Source organism: Chroicocephalus ridibundus, chromosome 14 (genome assembly GCF_963924245.1).
Source record: "Chroicocephalus ridibundus chromosome 14, bChrRid1.1, whole genome shotgun sequence".
Taxonomy (NCBI): Eukaryota; Metazoa; Chordata; class Aves; order Charadriiformes; family Laridae; genus Chroicocephalus; species Chroicocephalus ridibundus.
This window is the reverse complement of record NC_086297.1, coordinates 14,388,441-14,407,640: the sequence shown is the minus strand read 5'-3', so window position 1 is coordinate 14,407,640 and position 19,200 is coordinate 14,388,441. Positions and strand designations below refer to the sequence as shown.

Here is a 19,200-nt window from a genome sequence, read left to right as displayed (position 1 = left end):
GTCCGAGTGTCCTGAGGACGTATGCTCGAGCCCTTGCATACATTTCCTACCTTCTCGCAGTGTTGTATCTGTTATGCCTCGGGCGTTTTGTCTCTGGGAACACTGTCCGGTGTTAGCAAGAGGTTGAATGCTGAGTGCAAAGTATTGCTTTAAGGTGGCGTCAGTAGTGCCATGTGGCTGTACCATCAATGTGTACTATAGACGTTTCATCTCTGCTTTGTCTCTGAGAGGCACTGTTTGTTTTATGTTCTCTTTAGAAGTTGTTACAATATCACTTATGAAGAGTAAACATTTCTTTCTAGGTTTGACACCGAAAAGCCTTATCAACTGCTGGATGCAAAGCACATTGAGATTAAACAAATGGAGTCAGCCATGACCTCGATTTACGAATCAGCTGGTCTGTTTGAAGTCATGGTGCCAGATTATAAACAACTGAAGCAGTGCAGAAAGGAGCTGTGTCTTCTCAAAGAGCTCTGGGATACGATCTCCCTTGTGAACACTAGCCTCGACGACTGGCAGACCACCAAATGGGTGGGTATTAATGTGGAAAACATGGATCTGGAGTGTAAAAAGTTTGCAAGAGAGATTCGGAATTTGGATAAGGAAACGAGGGCATGGGATGCTTTCACCGGGCTGGACAGCAAGGTGAAGAATATGCTGACGGCCCTGAAAGCTGTGGCAGAACTTCAAAATCCTGCCATTAGGGAGAGACATTGGAATCAACTGATGCAGATGACGGGTGTGAGGTTTGTGATGGACGCGGACACCATGCTGGCTGATCTCCTAAAGCTCAACCTGCATAACTTTGAGGACGAGGTTCGTGGCATTGTGGACAAAGCAGTGCGAGAAATGAGCATGGAGAAAGTCCTGAAGGAGCTAAAAATGACTTGGAGCAGCATGGAGTTTCAGTATGAGCCTCACCCCCGGACAAATGTCCCTTTGCTGAAGTCAGATGAGGAACTCATTGAAACTTTAGAAGACAACCAGGTGCAGCTGCAGAATTTAATGACATCCAAATATATTGCTTTCTTCTTGGAGGAAGTGTCTGCATGGCAGAAGAAGCTCTCCACTGCAGACTCCGTCATTTCTCTCTGGTTCGAAGTGCAGCGTACATGGTCTCACTTGGAGAGCATATTCATAGGCTCAGAAGATATACGGGCACAGCTTCCCAAGGTATGAAACCCCAAATCCTTTTCTTCCTGTTTGGAAAGCGTTGAAGAAGAGCCTCCATAATACAAAATGGGGTTATCTATAATGGCAAGTTCCCCAAAGCAGGGCTTTTCTCCCGCTACATTGCTTTTTCAGAGGCTCCCTTAGTGCTATAGTAGTTTCCCTAGTGCTGCCCCAGGATGTTTTCGAACTGTAGGTTGTGCTTGAGCCGTGCTGAGAAGCTGATTTTCTCCCCTCCAGCGCTGCATAGCAAATACAGAGTTCCTGGAGGCTGAGCGCGAGGCTGCTGGCTTCCTTCAGTGCTGCAGGCTTGTTCCCTCTTTCTTCGGAGGGGAGAGGACCAGGATAATTACTCAGACATTGCAAATCATCAAACCAGAGCTGAAGCAGGCAGTTTTGGCAGCATCCCCTTCCCTGCCTTCAGCGCTGGAGCAGGGGGAGAGCAGCTGTTGTCCCTCCTGCTTCAGAAAATGGAACAGAGTTGTCATTGGTGACCTCCTCGGGGGTGTCTTCGACTCCAGCTTCCAGTCTTATTCCCGATTCCCTTTATTATTAAGAAAATCTTCCAAATTGGTTCCTGGCCCTGCTGGACCCCTCACAGCCATACTGAGTAGCTCATGAGTGAATTGCAGTTGACTGCGCTGCCATGCCCATCCGCGTGCAGCGTCACTGACAGCACTGCTGGGGGACTGGCACCCAAGAGAAGGGTGTGCACAGCCCGGTGACACCTGGACAATACACCACCTGTCTCCATCCCTTCACTCTGGTCTGCTTGGACTGTTCCTCTGCTCTGGAGAGCGCTGGGCACAGCTTGCTTACTGGGCAATATATAGAGGTGCTGATACCCAGTGCCCTGAAGGCTGCACCCGGTGCCAGCAAGCTGTTAATAGCCAACAGCTGTCTAATGGCATGTGTGGAATCCCATCATAATTTAAACCTGCGTCCTACTGGGCAGCTGGCTGCATCTCAACACGCATCTGACAGGTGGTGCACGGATCAGCAGCCTCTTCCCTTCCCAAGAAGGCTCAAAGGTCCCCGGGGAGACCTTATAGCCCCTTCCAGTCCCTGAAGGGGGCCTACAGGAAAGGTGGGGAGGGGCTGTTTGCAAGGGCATGTAGCGACAGGACGAGGGGCAATGGTTTAAACTAGAGCAGGGCAGGTTTAGGTCAGACATTAGGCAGAAGTTCTTTCCACTGAGGATGGTGAGACACTGGCCCAGGTTGCCCAGAGAGGTGGTGGAGGCCCCATCCCTGGAGACCTTCAAGGCCAGGCTGGATGAGGCTCTGAGCAACCTGATCCAGTTGAAGATGTCCCTGCTGACTGCAGGGGGGTTGGACTAGATGGCCTTGAGAGGTCCCTTCCAACCCAACACATTCTATGACTCTATGAAAGCCTCTGGAGGCTGAACCTCCTCAGAATGCATCCAGGACTGGGGGTGGATGTGCGGGCAGGGTGTGGGATGGACATTGGGAGGTTGTGTGCAGGCAGGGCTCAGCCCTCCAGCCAGAGCCTTGCTGCTGGGGCTGAACACGGGTTAACACGTCAGTGTTACCAGGAAGGCTTGGAGCGGTTTTATTCCGTGTCCTGGCTCACTTGGGAGGCCTGGCTTGAGAAGAAGGGAAGAGCAGAGACATTTTGTACATAGCTTTATTTATTCTTCACTGTTAACTTCAGAAATTCAGGGTCCCCGTTAGGTGCAGAGCATAATTGTCAACGTGTTCCTCTGCTGCCAACGTGGGGTTTCCGTGGCCTTACTCAAGGCAAGGAAGGGCTGTCCTCTGCCAGTGTCATCAGCCCTATTTCAGAAACAGGCACTGGGACTCCTGCGGTGTAGAATGCAGGGAAGTGTGAACTCAGGTGGAGTCGGTAGCCTTTCCCCATGTGGGAGCATCTCCTGCTGCTGTGGCCAGGGAAACTGATATTTCATCTGGACGCAGGAGGGGAAGCGTTATGAGGATATTCAAAGGGGAATTCAGTCCCCACAAAAACGGTTGGTCCTCGGCGTTGGTTTCTGCATGGATCATTTCATCCACAACCCCTTTGGGGCACAGTGACAAGAAGGCAAGTGCCACACTGGCCCTCTCTGCACTGAGGAGAAGGCTCTCTGCAAGAGAGTCTTTCCTCTCAACCCAAAGACAGCACCCAGAAGATGGGATCTTTTAGCACAAAATTAGTGTTTTACCATGAACATGTTCTTTGTTTTGCTTTTTAGGACTCCAAACGCTTTGAAGGGATTGATGTGGATTTTAAAGAACTGGCCTATGAAGCTCACAAAACTCCCAACGTAGTTGAGGCCACCAATAAACCAGGTCTGTCCCATCAACTGGAGGACATTCAGAGTAGGTAGGTAGAACTTCAGTCCCAGGATTTTGTCAGAGACTGGGATCAACTCTAATAAGTTTGTTTAGGCTGTGCTCCAAGGCTTTCTTCCTACTCTGTGCATCCTTTGCATTCACAGGTCGCAGAGTTTCTGACCTTTCTCACATCTTTTTATTTGTGATCCGTCACCCTGAAGCCCCCAAGGTGGAGTCTGGCTTTGTGTACGTGCAGACTCTCCTCCTGAATAGTGATGTGCACACATACAAAGCTGGGCATAGAGCTGGTTTTAATAACAAATGGCCTCACTGCCACTCCAAATACAACGTCTTAAATATCTATTTAGCAGTCCAAGCAGGGATATCTGCAGCAGAGCTGAGCCCATGTTCTTTAATTTACGAAATTATCTCTGCGTGTATACCCTTGACACATGGTCTTTCCCTGAGAAAGACCTCAGTGTCCTGCAATGGATACGCTTGTCACGTAACACGTGAGCTACTCTACCTGGAACGCACTTAAAAGTTGATGTGATAGCTGTTGTATCAGTAATAGCTATCCATTTAAAATAAAGATTTTTTTTTTTCTTTTTTAATCTGATAAGGCCGGTGTTCCTCACAGAGGACTAGCTGCATGTTATTTATGAACTTTGTAAGCTCAGCAGCGGTTCAGCATGTAAACACTGAAAGATTCATTTTAGATCGGAGCAAACAAGTTTCCTTTTAGGCTTTGCAAACACAAAAAGCTGAGTAGGTTTGAATCAGACTTTAAAATGTGGCTCATTAGAATAAAAGCAGTTATGGAAACTTTCATCCCAGTGTGAGATCACCCGTGGCAGTTGAGAGCTTGTCTAAAACAGCAGGTCAGACTGCAAACCCTTTCTAACCTCTTCTTCCACGTGTGTTTCTCCTTTTTAATGAGGCTTCACAGAATCATAGGGTTGGAAGGGACCTCTGGAGATCACCCAGTCCAACCCCCTGCCAGAGCAGGGTCACCCACAGCAGGTGGCACAGGAACGCCTCCAGGCGGGTTTGGGATGTCTCCAGAGACGGAGACTCCACCACCTCTCGGGGCAGCCTGTGCCAGGGCTCTGCCACCCTCACAGCAAAGAAGTTCCTCCTCATGTTGAGGTGGAACTTCCTATGGTCAAGTTTGTGCCCGTTACCCCTTGTCCTGTTGCTGGGCACCACTGAAAAGAGCCTGGCCCCATCCTCCTGACACCCCCCTTTCAGTATTTATAGGTGTTGATAAGATCCCCCCTCAGGCATCTTTTTTCCAGACTGAAGAGACCCAAATCCCTCAGCCTTTCTTCACAAGAGAGGTGTTCCAGTCCCCTCAGCATCTTGGTAGCCCTTTGCTGTCCCGTCTCCAGGAGTTCCTTGTCCTTCTTGAACCGGGGAGCCCAGAACTGGACCCAGTGCTCCAGGTGCGGCCTCCCCAGGGCAGAGCAGAGGGGGAGGATGACCTCCCTCCACCTGCTGGCCACACTCTTCTTGATACCCCCCAGGATGCCATTGGCCTTCTTGGCCACGAGGGCACATGGCTGGCTCACGGTCATCCTGTTGTCCACCAGGACTCCCAGGTCTCTTTCCACCGAGCTGCTCTCGAGCAGGTCACCCCCAACCTGTCCTGGTGCAGGGGGTTATTCCTCCCCAGGTGCAGCGCCCTACGCTTGCCCTTGTTGAATTTCATAAGGTTCCTCTTTGCCCAGCTCTCCAACCTGTCCGGGTCTCTCTGGATGGTGGCACAGCCTGCCGGTGTGTCAGCCACCCCCCCCAGCTTTGTGTCATCGGCGAAGTTGCTGAGGGTGCACTCTGTCCCTTCATCCAGGTCATTGATGAATATATTGAAGAGGCCTGGACCCAGTACTGACCCCTGGGGAACACCACTCGTCACTGACCTCCAACTAGACTCTGTGCCCTCTACTTCTCTGACTCTTAGGCTGTTTGACCCTTCGGGGTAGAGAGAGATCGATGAGTTAATATGTGCTTTGTTGATCTATTCAGAAAATGCTGTGGAGGACCAGCCTTCAGGCTCAGCTCATGTCTGGCGTTTCCCCGTAGCAGGGGAGAATCTCTTTGATAACCTGAACTGTAGCATGAAGCACGAAAGGATATTTACCCACCTGTCCTGGGCGCTGTTTATCTGCTTTGTCTCCCCAGGTTGTCTCTGTGTGAGAAGGCTTTGGCTGAATATTTGGACACGAAGAGGTTGGCCTTTCCCAGATTCTACTTCATTTCTTCTGCAGATTTATTGGATATTCTTTCCAATGGCACCAACCCACAGCTGGTAAGCCTCGTACTGCATCCCCTTTGCATTTCCCAGCTGTCAGTACTGTCACAGTGGAAGATGCTGTCTTGGGACTCTCCTGTAGCTTATCCTTTCTGCAGTGCTTTTTCTCCCACCCTCACCGGGCCTTCATCTGTCATCTTTGAAAGGCAACGTGTGGACTGTATGTTGTCTGATCTAACCCTGGTGATGCTTGCAGATGGTTCTGAAAGCACTGCACAGACCAGAGCTGTGTTTTTGATGCCATAAAAGCAGTGATTTTTTTTTTCTGCTGGGAGACAGTGAGGTTGGAGGAACCCATCTTTCTTGGGATCTCTGCCAAAACTTGTTGCTGACCTTGGATTCCCAGCCTGAGATGCCACCAAACAGTATCTGCTATTGAAAGAGCCACAGACTGGTCATTCAAATGTGGAGTTGTTGACAACTGATGGCTTGGAGAGTTCCCTTTTTTTAGGCGGGAGAGGCACTTCTTCCTTCCCCCATGCAAAGGCGTTTGGGATATCCTGATTATAGGGGGAGAGAAGAACACAGCCTGAAAGAGGGAAGACGGCTGGTGGTCAGACAGTGGCTATGGCCAAGGCAAGCAAGTAGATCTCTTGGGTTGCCATCCATCCCTGTGCGGCTCAGGGGCGCTGGCTATCTGACCTCCTGCACTGGGCTTCTGCGCCATCTGACCGAGGCTTCTTCCCTTCAGGCTGGGTTTCTGGGGAAGGGGCCGGAATGCCAGGTGTGGGGAAATCGCTCCAAGTATTCCATTTCTCCTCCTGGCTTTGGTGGATCACTGGATCATCCTGTGGAGGAACTAGTAATTTTCCTGTTTTAGGAAATGTCTTCAGCGTGCTCTTCCCCGCAATCCCCAGTGGAGCACAGACACCTCCTGTCCCCCGGTGGGCAGAGTTCGGAGGATTCGGTCCTGCAGATGTTTTTCCATACAGCATGGCAGCGTTAGGGTCTGTTATTGCTGCTGCAGGGGCTGCTGTCAGGAAACCTTGGCCGCTTTGCTTGGCAGTGGAGTGCTCTGGCTGGCGTTTGGGATGCATCATTTATCCTGAGGGTGGTATGTAAAACCAATTAAAACGTTCACAGCAAATGGAGAGTGTTGGATAGGGAATGAATTCCTTATTCCCTCTTTTGGTAGCGAGTAATCTTACTTTTTTTAAGCTTTTTATCATTTTCAACGTTCATGTGAGCACATGAATGGAGGAGCTTTGCGTGTGCGTTTGGAAATGCTGCTGTTTGCCTCTGACCTTTCACACTGCTTGTATCTGTTTCTGCTGCTGGGGGATTTCAGCCCGCAGAGGATCATAAATACATCATTGATTGATACTTAAAATGGAGAGAAAAAACCCACAGGAAGCAAAGAAAAGATGCTGTGTTGAAACGCTCCGTAGAGTAAGAAGAAATTCCTGGTGTTTTCTGTTATTCAAAACTGTTTGCAGTAAAATCAAAGTAAATGTCAAGTAGGATCATACATGGATACGCTCTCAGCCTTTCCACTGTAGTTTCAAAGTCTGATAATTCCTAAAGGAGGATTATGTACACAATGATATTATCCTCTTGAACTGGGTATTGAGCTTGTGCAGGCTCCGGTGTATTCAGGGCTCCGGTGGCAGGATTGCAGCAAGTGCTGGAGTATGTCTGAAGCCCTGCAGACTGGCCAGGGTCTGGGAACGGACAGTGGGGACTTGTGAGCAGAAACTTCTAGATATAAGAAAAGGTTTCAATGGTTTACTTAAGATTTGAGAGGAGATATGCTTATCCGGGCAGGGGGTGACAAATGCCCTTTGCTTCTCGGAGGTACTTGGCACTTTCCAGGATTTGGCCCTGCTTGAGCGTGCATAAGAGTACCAAGCTATGTCCACCTGCAGGACAGCTGGAGAGGTGGAGTGCCGTAACCCTTTGGGAGTCAGGGAGTCAGAATTAAATGGACAAGGCCACCCGTCTTTCTCTGAAAGCCTTAGAGCACCGGGCATCAGGGGCTGTTCTCGTGTCTCACCCACGGGAGCCTGTCCACTCCCTGCCCCTGGCTGTCACTGAGAGAGGCAGCTCCTGTCTGGGACTGCTCTGGGAGCTCACCCTCGCGATGGGGACGTCAGTCCGGGGAGTAGTCTGTCCTTGGTGGTGGCGGCGTGTGACACACGCAGTGACGTAGCTGTGTGTTACGTAGTGATCTGGAACCTGCTCAGCTCGCAGCAGGCCGGTGCCGAAGCTGAGAGCCTGCCGCAGCGATGCTAGCGTCTCCCTGTTGGCTTTTCAAACTGAGCTGGGTGTGAGCAGGAAAGGACTGAATTATTCTTTCCCTTCTGGAAGAGTGTTTTTGGTCAAGATGTTTCATAGGAGGTCTGGGCTGTTGAGCTGTTTATCATGGGTCTTCGGCAGAAATAAAGGTCTTTCTTCTCCATGGAGGAGAACTGAGGACTTTTCATTGGCACAAAATTGATTTGTAGTAGTGAAAAAGCAGGAAGGTTCGCAGTGAAGAGAACCCCACAGCGTGCTGAGAATAGGATGAGGTGGAGCAATGGCTGCAGACCTCACGTGTAGGGAAATTTGGGCTAGGAGGTCATCCGATGTTTGAGTGTTTCCTGTGCTTTTGCCCTGTATGGGAGGTTTCCTGGTGGGGAAATATGATTTATTAAGGCATTTGTGGTTTTTAAATGATGTAGAAATAGGTGGAAGTATTGAGAGAGACAGCAAGAGGCTTGCACTGGCAGTATCCTGGCCGTGTATGAGAAGATGTGGTGCTTCCAAGATGTCCAAGATCATGCTTTGTAAACACGATTGTGCCTGTGACATGTATGGTGATCTCCATTCCGCTTGTCCTGTCTCAGTTGCTTTATTTAGTACAATTCCTTTGGCAGGTACAACGTCATCTTTCCAAACTCTTCGACAACTTGGCCAAGATGAAATTCCAGCTGGACTCTGAGCAAAAGCCAACCAAGGTTGCCCTGGGAATGTACAGTAGAGAGGAGGAATACGTCAGCTTCAGTGAACCCTGTGACTGCAGCGGGCAGGTGAGAGGGAAAAACTGTCCGGTGGAGTGTGCTCTCCTTCCCCTTGTGTGGGCTTCTGTTGCCAAGACATCGTAGAGCTTCGCTACTCTTCCTTTATGCATGAGAAAGGCTGGAAGAGGTGGTGTGTAATTTAATTCCTGCTTACACCACAGCCCTTGGTCCCACTCCGGATAAATCTTCACTGAGGTGGGGCATAGGTGTCACAGTCCACAACGGGAGAAAGGGCTGGGGCCTTTTTCTAACCAGGTTTTTTTTATTTGAATTTTTCTAAGATGTTTTGAAGGTTAGTCTTAGAGCTTGTTATAAATATCCTCAGTCAGGGAGGGGATGCGGGTTGAAAACAGACTAAGATAATCCATAATACCTCTGCGTGGGTATCTTTTGAAAGAGAAGGCTTTTTTTCCTGTTTTCCAAATCTTCGTTCTTTCATAGGATCAGTTAAAGTATGAAACCTAAGAATCAAACTACTGCTCAGCTTATCTGTCCCCGTAGTTGCACCTTTCTCCATGGGCTATTATAGGAAGCTAAAGTACGTGGTACCAGCTGCTGAGCTCCCCAGTGGTGGAGCTTGCTGCGTTTAAACTACCTTCTCAGTGAGGGCTTTGCCTGTGAAATACCAAATTCAGCAGGAGTTGTGTTCCCAGCTTGGCGGCAGCTTTCTCCTGCTGCTGACAAACTGTGCCCTATGAGCGATTCTGTCGTGGCCTGGAGGCCACGAGCCGAACCAGATTACTCATCGGTGGAGTTCGTTTTGGTTTCTCCTGTAGCTGGAGTTCAAGAAAAATCTGCCTTGTATTCTTGGGATCTGTCAATAGATGCTAATCCTGCAGTACCAGAACTGGCTCAGTCCACCCAGTCTGAAGGAGACCATGAGGCTTGTTTCACCTGAGAGTTGAGATGCTTGTCCCATTACCCATCTTCACTAATTACCAAAGGCACTTAAGAAGAGCACATGCGTTACTGTGGTTTAATCTCTTCTGCAGGTTGAGATCTGGCTGAATCACGTACTAGACAGCATGAGGGCTACTGTGAGAGACGAGATGACGGAAGCCGTCATGGCTTATGAAGAGAAGCCGAGGGAACAGTGGCTATTTGACTACCCTGCCCAGGTATCTGCCACTGCTCCTCATCTTTGCTCAGGCTGACACGTGGGAAAGGCAGCTCTTGGCTTCCCCTTCAGTCCTGCCCTTCCCTTTTTTCAATAACAGCCTCTAGCTGTGGATGGGGACACTTCTGGGCTCCACTGTGCTGTCCAGGAGAGAGGAAGGATGAGTTGTCCTTTATCATGACAGTCTCTTCCAGGCTGAGCTCCATGGTCTTACTGGGGCTCCAGGGAGGATGCACTCTGGGTTGCAGAGCTCGGGGGCTTGGGCAGTGCCTGCTGCACCCCGTGTCCCGGGAAGTCTGTACACCCAGAGGAGCGAGAGGTACAGCAGGAAAACAAAGTGGCGAGGCCTAACAAGAGAAAAGAGCCCCTCAGATGCACCTCCAACGAGGTCTCCAACTCTTCCTCCTCTGCTGTGTCAGGCGTGTGAAAGGTGCTGATTTACTAATAAGTAGCTGCTAAATGTGTCAGCCTCTGATATGATGTTTTAAATGAATGTCACGGGGCAGATCCCTGTTGTCCTGTCTGCTGTGAGTACTGTATGAATAAATACTTAATTTCATGTCACGGATACTTCATCCTTGATCTCCCTGTGGATCAGACACTCTTGAACGTAAGGAAGCCCTGATGTTTTCCGTGATACTGAGCCAGCCTATTTCCCTAGGTGGCTCTTTCCTGCACCCAGATCTGGTGGACAACCGAGGTTGGGATTGCCTTTGCCAGGGTAGAGGAAGGCTACGAGAATGCGATGAAGGAGTATCACAAGAAGCAAGTGACGCAGCTGAACACCCTTGTTACCATGCTGATCGGGCAGCTCTCCAAGGGTGACCGGCAGAAAATCATGACCATTTGCACCATTGACGTGCACGCTCGGGACGTGGTGGCAAAGATGATAGCGCAGAAGGTTTGTGTTCGCAGCTCAGCGTGGTCCTGTGTTGGGCGTTGGAGTGGGGTTTCAGGAGTGACAGGCCAACCACAGGCCATTGCGGTCGCTGCCTGTCTCAGTGGGAGGTACATGACTAAATTTACTTCTACAGTGTTTGCAGCAGGGAGGCAGAAAGCCCCCGTAAGCCTGCAGTGCTGGTCTGTGTCATGGCCCGAGGGGCTTGATGTGCTTGCCACAGGTTCACACCAGGAGTGAGAGTGTGGCCCTGTGTCCTGTTGCCAAGGCACGTGTTGGTGGATGATGGTGTTGCGTTGGGAGGCTGCTGGATGCAGTCTCAGTTACGACTTTAGAAAGTAAGAAAAAGAATTGAGGCTTTTTTTTTTGTAGCCTCCTTGATCTGGTGTGGGGCCACGGGGGCTCCTCTGAGACTTCTTGTCCTGCACACCTCCCCCATGCTACTCCCCTGTCCTGGACACTGTGCCAAGTGTCCAGCCTTGCAGGTGGGGGGGAAGGTGCCCTGAGTGTGCTGGGCTGTAGCTTTATCCTCATCTGTGCCCTCTCAGAGGCAGCCAGGCTGCTCCGGGGGTCTCTGTCTTCAAGGCTCAGCTGGGCTCGGTGGTGCCTCGGCCCAGTTTGTGGGGAAGCTGGGCCTGCCTGCTGGTCGTGCAGAGAGCGCTGGCCATGGCTGTCCTTGTCCCCCTGTCCCCAGCCTGTTTCCCTCATGCTGTCTGTAGCCCATTCCCTCTCTAAACAGCCCCTGCTCCTTCTCTCGTCTGTTTGCATTATAAGAGCCTCTTGCTGCTTCCTGCTTCTTAAATCTCTTCTTCTGGAGTCTTTTTGTGCTTCTTTTTATCTCAGGTATTCACTTTTATCCTCTCCCACTAATTTGGTTCCTACCCTCTACTGATGGGCGATGGGGAGGTGGCATTTCTCACCACACTGCAGGGAGGTGACCTTCCTCACCACACTTGCCTTCGCCGTGAGGACCAGTCCATCCCCGATGAAAGCTTCATTGCAGTCACGGTTTCGGCAGCTGAGCTGTGTGTGCCTGGCGTCCCTGGCCTCCCCGTGATGGTGCTTGTGGGTGTGTTGCAGGTGGACAACGCACAGGCATTCATTTGGCTGTCACAGCTCCGGCACAGATGGTCGGATGAGGAACGGCACTGCTTTGCCAACATCTGTGATGCCCAGTTCCTGTACTCCTACGAATACCTTGGCAATACCCCTCGGCTTGTGATCACTCCACTGACCGACAGGTAAGTCCCTGGAAAACACCACCATAGCTGGGCTTTGCCACGCAGTTAAAGAGCTGGCAACCAAAGATGGATTCACTTTGGATGCCCACATCCCTCTTGTTCTTTCTGTGTGTCCCAGCAACCTGGTGGCAGAGCTCTCTCACCTGCTTTGTGATTTGGTGGTGGTACCTTCCGGGGTACCTGTGCCTCAGATCCCAGGGTGGGATTCAGCTCACAGATGAAGACACTCACTTGTGGGTCTCTGCCTGTGCACAAGATGTCCACAGCCCATAGATTTGGTGAGGCTAGAAAGCTTTCATCCCATCTTGAAGTAGACATTTACCACTTGGCTCAGTTGTCTCAATGGGGACACTAGGGTGACTTGAGATGCTCTGCATTGTCCCAGCTGACTTCCAGCTGACAATCCAGAAGACAATCCAGTGCAAGTCTTCTGTGGACCCCTTGTCATGTCTTTCCACCCTATTGTGACATTTGAGTAGCCAGGAGCATTTCAGATGGCTCTAGTCACCCATGTTAGTCAGCTGAGCCAAGCCCCCATGCATTATCAGGTTTTGTTGACCATATTGACTACAGCTCTGTGGCTTCTACAGGGAGTATAGACACCCGCATGGGGGCACCTCCCTGGTGTCCATCATCAGCGTGACAGAGAAGCTTTGGGGCTTGCTGCAGCGTTGAGTGGGGATCATTCATAGACCATCTGAGCAGGTTTCTGTCAGTCGTGGGCATGGCACCCTTTAGGCACTAGGAAGGCAAGCACTAGGAAGAGCACTAGGAAGGAAGAAGGCGGCCCAATATCAATGAGTGTTATGGGGATTCAGAGGAAGCACAACCTGGACGTGAAGAGGTTGGGCAGACCCCGGTGAAACACAAGTGTCTCTTGGAGAAGACACAGCTGGGCAGAGGTGGTGATTAATGCCCAAGAGGAGTTTCAGCTTAGACATGCACCCTGCTCATGTACAGCTTTTCAGAAGAAAGGCTCTCCTGAGTCCATTGCCCATGTGACATTTCTCTGTGACCTGTTGGACCAAGTCTCAGTTTCTCTCTCCTTTTTTCCTTCATCCTTCGCTGTGAAAGGTGTTACATCACCCTGACCCAGTCGCTGCATCTGACCATGAGTGGAGCACCTGCAGGCCCTGCAGGCACTGGCAAGACAGAGACTACGAAAGATCTGGGGCGAGCCCTGGGCATCATGGTGTACGTGTTTAACTGCTCCGAGCAAATGGACTACAAGGTACTACTGGTCCCACCTTGGCCGCGGTGCCATCACATGGGGCTAGGGATACTCGGGACCCCATGAAACCTGAAGGATGAGAGTAATCCAGCTGAGATCACTTTGATCCACCATCTCTCCTCAAATCCCTGCTACGTTCCTTTCTGCTGAACGCCTTTTTTTCCTCCCCCCTTTTCTCCTCTAAGACTTGCACAAGATGCTTCAGGAGGCAGAGGCCCGAACTGTCTCTCTCTGCCTTGTTACGCCTTTCCCTTCCCTTCTGGAGTTAGATTCCACGTGAAACGCTTCCAAAATTTTGGCCCATTCAGTTGAGACTGAGGCTGTGCTGATGCTTCAACCCTGGTGGTTTCTTCTTGGCGTGCTCGCAGGCTGACAGGACGTGGCATGGGAAGGGACCTGTCCTGGTTTTCTCGGGATCCTCTCCCAGAATAAGGCCAAAAAGTGCTGAACCCTCAGCCGCTGCAGAACGCTGAATCGTTAGGCTGAGTCTTGCTCTCTGCCGGTCTGGCACAGTACAGTGATTTTGGTAGCCTCGGATCATATTTTATTCAGATTATGGGCTCTCCCAGGAAGCGGGGCTGTCAGTAATTCAGCACAGGTGACCTTTAAATGAAACTAGTGCACAGATATATCGAGAAAGTGCAATTAGCAAATCAAGTGGCAAACTGTGCAGAGCTATAAATATTATAATTGAGTTGTGCCTGCTGTTTCCATGCACTTTTCTAAATACCCACAATAGACTGTAAATTGCTATAAATAAACAGGCTGGGAAATAAAATCCATTTTTTGCGGGTGTTGATTCCATTTGTGATTTTACTCTTGTAATTTTTTTTTTTTTCCAGTCTTGTGGGAATATTTACAAAGGCCTTTCCCAGACAGGAGCCTGGGGCTGTTTTGATGAATTTAACAGGATCTCAGTTGAGGTCCTTTCTGTGGTTGCTGTACAGGTAAGTGGAGAAACGCTCGTAAATAAATACAAACAAGGCAGGGCCATGCTGCAGCTTCAGGAGCGAGGGTAAATACGGAAAGCGCGTGTTGCTGGTTTCAGTTCTGTGTGTAGGCAGGTGAGGGATTATATCCCAAGATTAATCACATGAATATCACAGCACTGACAAATTGTAGCAGTGATGTGCTGCAAACATTTTTGTCACTTCTTTTCTTCCCCCAGTTACAGCATTTGTGTTGAGGCAATTCTTTATTATAGCATCTTTTCCCCGATCAGTATACGCCGCGGCTCTGTACCTATTCCTCTGGAGGAACACACTCGTGTCATTAATGTGCTGTGAGATAATTGCAGGCTGTCGTTTATGGAGGAGAGCTGCCTTGACTTACGGCTACTCAGCCTGCCATGTAGGGAATGATTTTCATGGAGGGGAAGGGTGGTGTTTGGGGCAGATCCGTGGCCTGCAGGACTTCTGGGGGTTACTTATTGCCCGCTGTCAGGCACAGGAGGTGTGTCATAGTCAACAAATAGCAATACATTCAAGATTAATTTTCTTAACGCTTACCTGTCACCGAGACCGTGCAGTCTTTTCTCCTTCCTTCTCTTTTCATATGGCTGTAGATTTAATTCCCGCGTCTGTGAAATGGCTTTGGAAGGTTTTCCCGGCCGAGGGGCGTAATTCCCAGGAGGAACATGTGCAGCCCTGTGGGTGCAGCGCGGTGCTGGGTGACACTTGGTAACTGGAACCGATCTGCAGCCCTTGCTTATCTGCTGGCTGAGGACACCCTGACAGCGCGGGGTTAAAGCTAGGAGAGGGCTGTTTGAGCTGTGCCCAGCTATGGTGTTCTCCCTGTGGAATGATTTCTCGTCTCCTCCGTAGTTTCACCGTTCAGTGCATTTTATTGGTGAGTCCCGTCCTTGGAGAAGGGCTGGAAAGGAGCCTGCCCTCCCCATCGTGCTAGAGAGGCCTGTTCTTGTGCTTACATATAATCTGGCACTTTGCCTCCTCCTTCCCTTCCTCTTACTGGCCCACGAGGAAACCTGGAAATATTTTTCGCAGGGGAAGGGACTGCAGGAGGAGAGGTGCTCCGTGCCCTGCCTGGTGGGAGAAGGCGGGGAGGGTTGCAGGTGTGGGTCCCCTCCAGCAGGGGCTGGAATCTGGGGCAGCCCAGGTATAGCCACGGGACAGCGGGATGAGTGCGGGCCCTGCTACCGCTTCTGGCCCTTGCTTTGAAGGAGAGCTGTGTCTGGATGTTGTTCAGATCCTAAATCTCACTGGTATCCTCTGAAAATGCCAGGCAAATCCAGCTACCAGGGGGATTTGAGCGGAGGGTGGGGGCTCAACTGCACCGTCCCGACCAAGACAGCTCTGACATGGGCAGAACTGAAAGTTTTGAGCCTTGGGGGACTTCAGCCTGAAAATGGAGGTGCCGAAGTATCCAAGTTCTTCTGGACCCAAGTGTCAGCTGAGTGCAGGTTTTAGGATCCCAGTGTCTGACTGAGGTGCTGAATTCTTCCCACACCCCCTTTGGGGCTTGGTATTGCAGAAAGAAAAGTCTAGAGCCCAGAAGTTCTCTCACTTTTTTAAATGTTTTGGTCAAAGACGTTGTTCTGAACCCCTCCGTGAACTCCACGTTCTTCTCATCTCTCTTTCACTCATAATTGGTACCTTATGTGACATCCCAAAGAAGCCCCAGGTGGGTACAGGAGCTTATGTACCGTTCCCTCTCAATTTCTCTTCCATCAGGTTCTAGTTTAAAGTTGTCATTGAAAAAAAGTCTTTGAGGATCTTAAAATAAAAAGGGAAGCTGAACAAAAGAAGCCCAGATATGACTCAACTGCTAATGATTCCCTCGCTCCTGGCTGGAGAAAGCAGCACGGCTGTCATTCCATCATCGTGTCTCCTGGCTGCTATTAGGAGTGTAACCATGGCGATGTTTAATTGGCTGTCTTAGTCATGCAGCTAATGTCGATATGGTTCCTTACAGAGAAAAATTCGATTAATTGCTTAACTTTAAGATGGCAAACAACAGTGAGGTTAGAGTAGTGAATACAGAGAGATTTTTCAGGGAGCTGTTTGCAAGAGGGTGATCGAGCTTTAATAAACTTGGAAGGTGAGGAGCGAGAAGAACAAAGCTGCAATCGGGCGGATATAAAACACAATACAATATTAGTGAGTGAAGGTGTCGGGGGAGGCCTTACAGCTGCTGCCTTGTCGTTGTGGTTTTGAATTAAGCATCTGATGTCCCAAAATCTTTAAAAGCGGTATCAAGTGATCAGTTTGCAATTGAGCTGAGGCCAAGTTTATTGGGAAATGCTGCTTCTTGTCCGGGCCTAGTCACGGAGCGGAACAGGCCTGGGAGGGTTGTGGGCCGCCATGGAGAGCGGTGGTGTGTGGGGAGAGGTGGCCATCGGTGGAGGGCGTTGGGGGCCGATGTGTCGCGCTCTGGGCACTGCGTTTGGGTGCTGTCTTGTGTGTTGTGGGTGCCCAAACAGCCCTGCACCTCATCTCGGGCCTCTGGCCTCCTGCTGGGCTGGGAAGTTGAGAGAGATGATTGAGCCTTTGGTGGTGTTTTTGCTGTGAGGTGTGCTGAGAAGCGTCCCACGGGTGATGTCAAAACTCAAGGCAAGACGCAGGCAGTTTTGGAGGCATTTCCTTCTCCTGAGCTGCTCTTCCTCACCTGGCTCCATCATTGTCTTAGGGAGCAACAGTGCAAATTCTTGCAACTCCTTTGCAGTTTGACTGCCCAGCATCTCTTTTCTGCTTTGTCAGAGTTTGATTGCGATGGGAGATTGATATTGCCAGGCGGATTTACTCCAAACAGTGTATAAAGCTTTATATGGTCAGTAAAAAACCACAACAAAACGGTGATAAGCGCCAGTTGTCATGGGGCCCAGTGTAAGGAAGGCAGCACTGTTGTCTGGTGTGTTTTTCATAACTGAACACCAATACGATAACGATTCCTAGGTGAAGAGCGTGCAGGATGCAATACGGGAGAAGAAGAAATCCTTCAATTTCCTTGGAGAAGACATTAAGTTAGTTCCCTCAGTAGGCATTTTCATCACCATGAACCCTGGCTATGCAGGGCGAACCGAGCTACCTGAGAATTTAAAAGCTCTCTTCAGGTGAGTCCCAGGTTTGTGACCTGTATTGTAAGACTGGCAGAAAGCGTCTTTTGGAACGTCCAGGCTTGACTTCCTTTCCTTGGGGAATTCGCTTGCACTGGGGAGTCACAGATAGTTTCTGCCTTGTGCAAGGAGCCTGGGAATGCCCAGGCAGGACACAGGAGCTGTGTCCCGTGCCATGGGAAAGGCGGCGCGTGACCTGGCGCAGAAGACTTGGGAGATAAAGCTGCAAATCCGCTGCCCCTAAGACCTGTAGTAAAGAAATGCTCGTTCTGCAATCTTTCCTTGCCTGTCTTTTTAGGCCATGTGCGATGGTTGTGCCAGACTTTGAGCTGATCTGCGAAATCATGTTGGTGGCCGAGGGGTTCATTGAGGCCCGGGCATTAGCCAGGAAGTTCATCACTCTGTACCAACTCTGCAAAGAGCTCCTGTCCAAGCAGGTGAGCCCACTTCTCTGGCTGGGGGGTTCAGTGAAACCTGTTTATCTCCAAAAGCAGCAGGAACACGGCACTCTACTGCTCACCTCCATGGCTAAAGCTTCACAGCTTTTATTTAATGACTGCATTTGCGCTAGCTGCCAGCAGAAGAGAAGATTCATGATCATCAGAGGAATAAAATTTTCAAACTGCTTTATTGGAGGATCATAGAATCTTAGAATGTGTTGGGTTGGAAGGGACCTCTAAAGGCCATCTAGTCCAACCCCCTGCAGTCAGCAGGGACATCTTCAACTGGATCAGGTTGCTCAGAGCCTCATCCAGCCTGGCCTTGAATGTCTCCAGGGATGGGGCCTCCACCCCTTCTCTGGGCAACCTGCGCCAGTGTCTCACCACCCTCAGTGGAAAGAACTTCTTCCTAATGTCTGACCTAAACCTGCCCTGCTCTACTTTAAACCATTGCCCCTCGTCCTGTCGCTACATGCCCTTGCAAACAGCCCCTCCCCAGGATCTGCAGGGACAAAAACACTTGACCAGCTACATTAATGGGAGAGATTTTTCAATGGTCTCAAATGACACCGCGTCTGGGGTAGTATTCAGTGACTCTTTGCTTTTCAGTCTCTGAGTTCCTATTGTTTCTCCTGCCTACAGGGGCTTTATGATGTCTGCCCCTCTCTAAATTCAGGCTAACAGTTCCCTGTCATGTCAGGTGTTGACCAGGTAGGGTCGCTTCCAGTGCAAAACTCTAATTAGTCAGATTTTTCCTTGTCATCGTTTGCATAGATCAAAGCTGGGCCCAGAGAAGAGCTGAATCAGGACTCCAGATGGAAAACCTGATCTTGGCTGTGCCAGCATGAGCCTGGGTGGGAGATGCCTTGTCACAGAAACTTTGTGCTGTGTGTCTTGGAGGCCTTGTTGGAAGCCGTGGCCTCCCACACAAAGCAGTCATCTGTCGAGCTGTGCTCTGGAGGGTGTTAACAGAGTAGAAATATAGAGACTTGTTTGTTGGCTTGAGAGTTCCTCTCATGCCTTTTTGTGATTCTTTTTCAGCAATGTGTTTACTGGCCCTTGCTTGGTGGGCTGCCTCTGAGACCAAACGTGCCTGGTAACTTTGTGGTGGGCAGGATGGAGAGACGTAGGTATCATCTGGGGCCTCATAATGGACTGACAAACCTTTCACCTTGGTCGCTCCTGCAGATCCCGGGGTCCGGCTGGCCTTGCTTTAGCTGCTTTATGATTCAGATGAAACAAATTGCTTAGGTCCCCGGAGTGCAAGTCCTCCTGCTGTCTTACTGCCAGCTCTGAGCCCACGTGGTGGTATGAACAGCTGAATTATTTGACTCTTTAATCCTGTCCCTGACGGGAATCTCACCTACTGAAATGGAAATCGGGTAACTCAGGCTGCTGGAGGTCTCTGGCCAAACTGCAAATGATAG

At 50.2% G+C, this 19,200-nt stretch overlaps 1 protein-coding gene across 4 annotated transcripts in view; it reads left to right on the top strand.

The window, feature by feature from the left end:
* DNAH9 (dynein axonemal heavy chain 9) overlaps positions 1-19,200 on the top strand; it is a 226,683-nt gene that overhangs the window by 34,259 nt on the left and 173,224 nt on the right. For all 4 annotated transcript variants that reach the window (XM_063352546.1, XM_063352545.1, XM_063352547.1 and 1 more), the window contains 11 exons: positions 303-1,173; positions 3,383-3,513; positions 5,646-5,772; positions 8,631-8,783; positions 9,767-9,892; positions 10,553-10,792; positions 11,870-12,030; positions 13,105-13,261; positions 14,104-14,208; positions 17,173-17,330; positions 17,632-17,770. In XM_063352546.1, coding sequence (XP_063208616.1) covers positions 303-1,173; positions 3,383-3,513; positions 5,646-5,772; positions 8,631-8,783; positions 9,767-9,892; positions 10,553-10,792; positions 11,870-12,030; positions 13,105-13,261; positions 14,104-14,208; positions 17,173-17,330; positions 17,632-17,770 — 2,368 coding nt within the window. The remainder of the gene's footprint in view (positions 1-302; positions 1,174-3,382; positions 3,514-5,645; positions 5,773-8,630; positions 8,784-9,766; positions 9,893-10,552; positions 10,793-11,869; positions 12,031-13,104; positions 13,262-14,103; positions 14,209-17,172; positions 17,331-17,631; positions 17,771-19,200) is intronic.